This window comes from Leptopilina heterotoma, unplaced genomic scaffold, assembly GCF_015476425.1.
Source record: "Leptopilina heterotoma isolate Lh14 unplaced genomic scaffold, ASM1547642v1 Lhet_31, whole genome shotgun sequence".
In the NCBI taxonomy this organism is placed as follows: Eukaryota; Metazoa; Arthropoda; class Insecta; order Hymenoptera; family Figitidae; genus Leptopilina; species Leptopilina heterotoma.
In genome coordinates, this window is record NW_025111011.1 from 974,570 (window position 1) to 980,569 (window position 6,000).

Here is a 6,000-nt window from a genome sequence, read left to right on the forward strand (position 1 = left end):
ATTTTAGTTTTTTAATTTAAAATTTTTTTATTAATTTTACACGGAAAAAAATCCTTAGCTGATAAAATACTGTTAATCCTTTACCAACTCCAATTGGATTTGGTAACAGTTTTTTATACTTTTTAATTTTATTTCCTTATTATTATAGTTTTTTAATTTAAAATTTTTTTATTAATTTTACACGGAAAAAAATCCTTAGCTGATAAAAAACTATTACCAACTTCAATTGGATTTGGTAACACAGTTTTTTATACTTTTTAATATTTCCTTATTATTTTTTTTAATTTAAAATTTTTTTTATTAATTTTACACAAAAAATAATTCTTAGCTGATAAAAGACTGTTAAACTGTTACCAACTCCAATTGAAGTTGGTAACACAGTTTTTTATATTTTTTAAAATTTCCTTATTATATTTTTTTTAATTTTTAATTATTTTTATTAATTTTTTACATGGAAAAAAATACTTAGCTAATAAACAACTGTTAATCTTTTACCAAATCCAATTGGATTTGGTAACAGTTTTTTATACTTTTTAATTATTATTATTATAATATTATAATATCATTATAATTATTATCATTTTCTTATTATTGTAGTTTTTTAATTAAAAAATTTTTTTATTAATTTTACTTTATTTTACGGTTTTCGTATAGAATCGTTTCACGTGGGAATTAATTCTCCAAAATTTGAATTGGTAAAAATTTTTATAATTTTAATTAGTGACTCTCTATTAGTTTTTGAATTAGTAAATTTTACTTATAGTAGGTAATTTTACTAAATACTAATTTCCACTAATTTATCAGTAAAATTTACTACTTCAAAAGCAAAAAGTTTATTTTACTAATGAACAGTAATTTCTACTAATTTATTAGTAAAATGTACTACTTCAAAAACAAAAAGTCAATCACGAATGTAAATTAGTAAACGTTTTTACTACTTCAAATTTATTTTATATTTATAATTATGTATTTATTTTATTTTTACAATTTCAGTCATCTCTCGATAATTGACCTTTCGATAAAAATTAAAGTTAACTTTTGTCTCTTAGAAAAAATTTTTATTCTAAATCATTCGATAATTTGAATTTTTTCATCTCCCTTGAGACATTCATTCAATTCAATTCATTGACAATTGTCTGTAAATTATAATTTTTATAAATTATAATAATTTAATTTCTTTACAATTATCTGAAATTTATGTATTAATTTGTTTATTGATTTTATTTCTTTTAATTTTTAAAATCTTTTTTCTTTTTTTTTATCGTCGACGCTTTGCAAATTGCTTTAAATCCTCTCTGCTATATAATTGCTTTATTAAATATTCTACATAATTCTCATTTATTCATTATGAAAAATCGCTCTTTCTCTCTCTTTACAGAATTTTAGTAAATTTGGTTAATTTTAACAAAGATGAAGACAACATTTTTTATTCTAAAGAATTAGAGCGAGTTTCTGCGGATAAAAAGTAAGTTATATTCTTTAGAAATTTTTTTTATCTATGTGGCAAATTATAAATTGTTTTCTCTTTCTTATTTTTAGGTTGAAAGTAACGCAAGTATTGTTAAAACCTAATGATACTTGGAATGGAAGGAAGGGAGAAATTTCGAGTGAATTAATGTCCGAATTAATTGGCAATCCAGTTAAGCAAGCTTGTATCTTCTCATGCGGTCCAAAAGGTTTCATGGAAACTGCAAAAACGTGGGTTGAATTCTGATTTTTTTTTTTTTTTTTTTTTTTTAATACAGTTGAACTCGAGTTATTGAGACGTGATTTTGGAAGAATGTATTAGTGTCTCAATTACTCGAGTTTCAGTGTATTTTGAATTAAATGAAGAGCAGTGTAATAATTGCATTGCGATATGATTTTTTAAATTAAAACATTAGCGTTTCTTTATTAATGTCATTTTTATTTCACTTTTATTCTTGTTTTCATCAATTTTATTATTTCTATTATTTTTGTCCTAATTTTTGTTATTTTTCTTCTTTTTTTTTAATATTTGTATTATTTTTATCATTTTTATTATTTTTGTTAATTTTGTCATTGTTGTTTTTGTTATTTTTATTCCTTTCTTCTTTGTTTTTAATATTTTTATCATTTTTGTCATTGTTTTTGTTTTTTTTTTATTATTTTCTTCTTTATTTTTAATTTTAATATTTTTATTATTTCTATCATTTTTGTCATAATTTTTATTATTTTTGTTAATTTTGTCATTGTTGTTTTTGTTATTTTTATTCCTTTCTTCTTTGTTTTTAATATTTTTATCATTTTTGTCATTGTTTTTGTTTTTTTTTATTATTTTCTTCTTTATTTTTAATTTTAATATTTTTATTATTTCTATCATTTTTGTCATAATTTTTATTATTTTTGTTAATTTTGTCATTGTTGTTTTTGTTATTTTTATTCTTTCCTTCTTTGTTTTTAATATTTTTGTCATTGTTTTTGTTTTTTTTTTGGAACCTTTATTATTTTTGTCATTATTTTTACTAATTTTGTTACTGCAGTCATCTCTCGATAATTGATGTTTCGATAAATTGAAGTTGATTTTGGGTCCGTAGAAAATATTTTAATACTAAAATCATTCGATAAATAAAACCTTCGATAATTTTTATTTTTTTATGTCTCGTGAGATTCAAATATTATCGAGAGTTGACTGTATTTTCATTATTTTTAACATTTTTGTTATTTATTGTTATTAACATTATTATTTATTCGTATAAGTTTTTTTATTAGTTTTTTATGGTTAGTTTTAAAGTTAAAATTTTCAAAGTTATTTTTGTTTTTTATTTAAGATATATTTTTTGTATATTTTTTATTTATTATATTAAAATTTTTCACTAATAATGTGTAATTTTCAGATTACTGATGAATATTGGATGGAGCTCGTCGCAAATGCACGAATTTGACGACTAAATTTTTAGACATAAATTAGAGATAACATTAAGAAAGAAAAGGACCTAAATGTTTGCCCACTGCGTCTATGAATGAAAAAAAAAATTTCGCAAATTTTTAGAAATGAATACTTTTAATTTAATATATATTATATAGTTGAGGAATACGTGAAAAATATTCTATACACTACTAGTGAGCATTCTCTCAGGTTTTTACAAATAGGTCTACTAATTTTTAAGTTAATTAATACTAAATAATTTATTTATCACAATTATTTTGTTTAAAAAACTGACCGACTGGAATCTTTTTTTATTGAAAACAAACTTCAAAGAACTTTGGCAAATATCTTCCATTTTACTTATTGATATTCATGAGCTTTGCAAATTATTGTTATTAATTTTTTTCTACCTTCTTTTTTTTGATGAATTTTTGATGTCGCGTAAAATTCTAATGGATAACCACTCAGAAGCACTTATTCTAAAAGCTATTTCGAAATTTGTTAGTTTGTAGTGAAATAAATGTAACTTAAGTACCTGGAGGAATTACGGGAACATGATAAAAAGTAAATAACTGTGCAAGATCGTAATCTATTTTCTAATAATTAATTAATCATTTCGACCATTCTTCCTGAAAGTTTAGAAATAAACCAATATTCTAAAATTTTTGATAATTTTCTTTCTAAATTTTTGAACATATTACTTTTTTTCAATTTGTTTATAAAAAAAGATGTCTAAAAAATAAAAATATATATTTTTAATATTATTTATATTTAACATTATTTATCTATTGCTAATGATTTATTTTTGTTATCTTTACAAAAAATTCATTTATTAAACATTCAGAATAATTTTTTTAACAAAAATATTTTTTTCAATACTGTCCAAAGTAGTTATAAATAGAATTTTGATTCAAATCGCTATATATATGAAAGTAAATTGCGTAAGAAATTAAAAACACACACTTGAAAACAATCTTTACAAAAAATTCATTTAAAAACTATATCCTTGTGATTTTATTTAAAAAGAAATAAAAAATTATTATTTAAAGAGAAAGAAAAAAAAAATAAATATTTTTAATGTGCACAAAATTTCAAAAAATTAAAAAGGTATATTAAAAAAAAAATTCCCTGACGGAAAATTAAATAATAAAAATTTCTAAAATGTGGAATTTTTCTTAGTGAAAACATAGAAATTCTAATTAGTCCATATATAGACACACAAACACAAAACACACTTTATGTAGATTGTGTACATATATACATAGGATTTGTACATATTTAGATATTTATTAGTGTTTAGTATAAATATAGGTATATGGATTTTTGGTCATTGTATTTACGTGATTATTAAGTAAAATAAAAAACTCATGAAATGTGTTCTTTTTAATTTCAACAAAAAAAATTACAACCCTTCTAAAGACAGTTTTTCTTTAGTTTTTATTAATTTATGCTAATTTAATAACTGTAAATGTGAAATTTTAGAAAAAATAATAAAAATAATGATAATATAATACTAAATTACATTAAATATATAATTTGGCGTCTGTTAATTTATTTGTTATTGATTTAGAATCTGCGTCGGTCGCGGTCGTTAAAGCATTGAGAAATGAAAATGAGGCCGTGCGTGGTCGTCATGCGTTCGAATCCTCACAAAGTTAAATATTTTAATGCTATCATAATACAACAAATACGATTTTTATATTAATTAATATTAAACTTAGAATAATAATAACAATAATATAACCATAACAATAACAGTAACAAATAATAATAATAATAATAATAATAATAATAATAATAATAATAATAATAATAATAATAATAATAATAATAATAATTACAATAATAATAGTAGCAATAATAATAAAAATATATTTAACCTATTGTTATTATTACATTCTTTATTTATAATACTTTTAAACATTTTTTATATTAATATATTTCATTATTTATTTAATTTATTAATTATTAATTATATTATAATTTAATTAATCGTTAATTACTATTTTCTCTGAATAATAGAAATAAAATAAAATTAATTTGTATTAATTAGAATTAATTTATATTAATATACAATTCTCTATTTTGATATTATTAATAATATTAATATTGATGCAGAAATTAATTTTTCAAAAGACAAAAATAAATTATTTCGATTAAGAAAAAACTTTATTTCCGGTAAAAGTTTTTTGTGGAACTAATTTTTGGATACGAAAGGTTGATAAATCAATCAAAAAACTTTTCGATCGTTGTGCGTTTAACGTCATAACGAGATTCCCTTAACGTTTTTGCAATTTGATAAATGCTTTCGCAATTTGAAGGGAAAAAAGTAAAACAAAATAGAAGAAAAAGATGATTAATTTGAAGTCAACATTTTTCATAAGAAATTTTTCTTGTTTTTTTTTCGAGAAAAATTTTCATTTGTTTTTGAGATAAATTTTTGTGTAAATAATAATAAATTATTAATTATTAATTATTAATTAATAAAAAAGAAAAAAAAATAAATAAAAAAAAATAAAAAAAAAAATAAATAAATAAAAAAAAAAAAATAAAAAATAAAAAAAATTAAAAAAAAAAAATGAAAAAAATGAAATAAAAAATGTATATGAATTAAATAAAATTTGTTTATAAATTATTAATATTTTTTGTGTAAATGTAAATATGTTTTGTGTAATTGTTAGTATTTTGTGTGTTGCTAATATTTTTGTGATAAATGTAAAAATCAAGAGAATATAAAATTTACTGATACAGTGTTAGTATTAAGTAGTTTAGAGAATTTTTTTTTTTGAAATTCTAGAAAGTATTGGAAATTTGAAACTTGGCCATCTTCGTAAAGAGCTTTTCCGTTTACATAAAGCTAGAATTACGTACCTTTAAGCTGAAAGGTGTGTTTAAAAGTTAGCAAAAATTTTCTTAAAAATTAGTTGAAGGAAGGGAAAGAAATTCTGAAATTGAGAATATTTTTCTTCCTTAAGTAAAAAAAAAATAAAAAATAAAAAAAAAAAAAATAAATAATAAATAATAAAATAAATAAAAAATTATATAATGTATAACAAATATGTTCTACTTTTTAGATTACACTGAAAAAAATACATGAGACATTTTCAACTACA

General features: G+C 19.6%; 1 protein-coding gene across 1 annotated transcript in view; it reads left to right on the forward strand.

Moving 5' to 3' along the window:
• The window catches only part of LOC122504653 (cytochrome b5 reductase 4), a 31,214-nt gene extending 27,665 nt beyond the window's left edge, over positions 1-3,549 (forward strand). The window contains exons 9-11 of the mRNA XM_043615847.1: positions 1,379-1,465; positions 1,540-1,698; positions 2,856-3,549. Of these exons, the coding sequence (XP_043471782.1) occupies positions 1,379-1,465; positions 1,540-1,698; positions 2,856-2,910 (301 nt within the window). The 3' untranslated portion in view covers positions 2,911-3,549. The remainder of the gene's footprint in view (positions 1-1,378; positions 1,466-1,539; positions 1,699-2,855) is intronic.
• Positions 3,550-6,000: the final 2,451 nt, after the last annotated feature.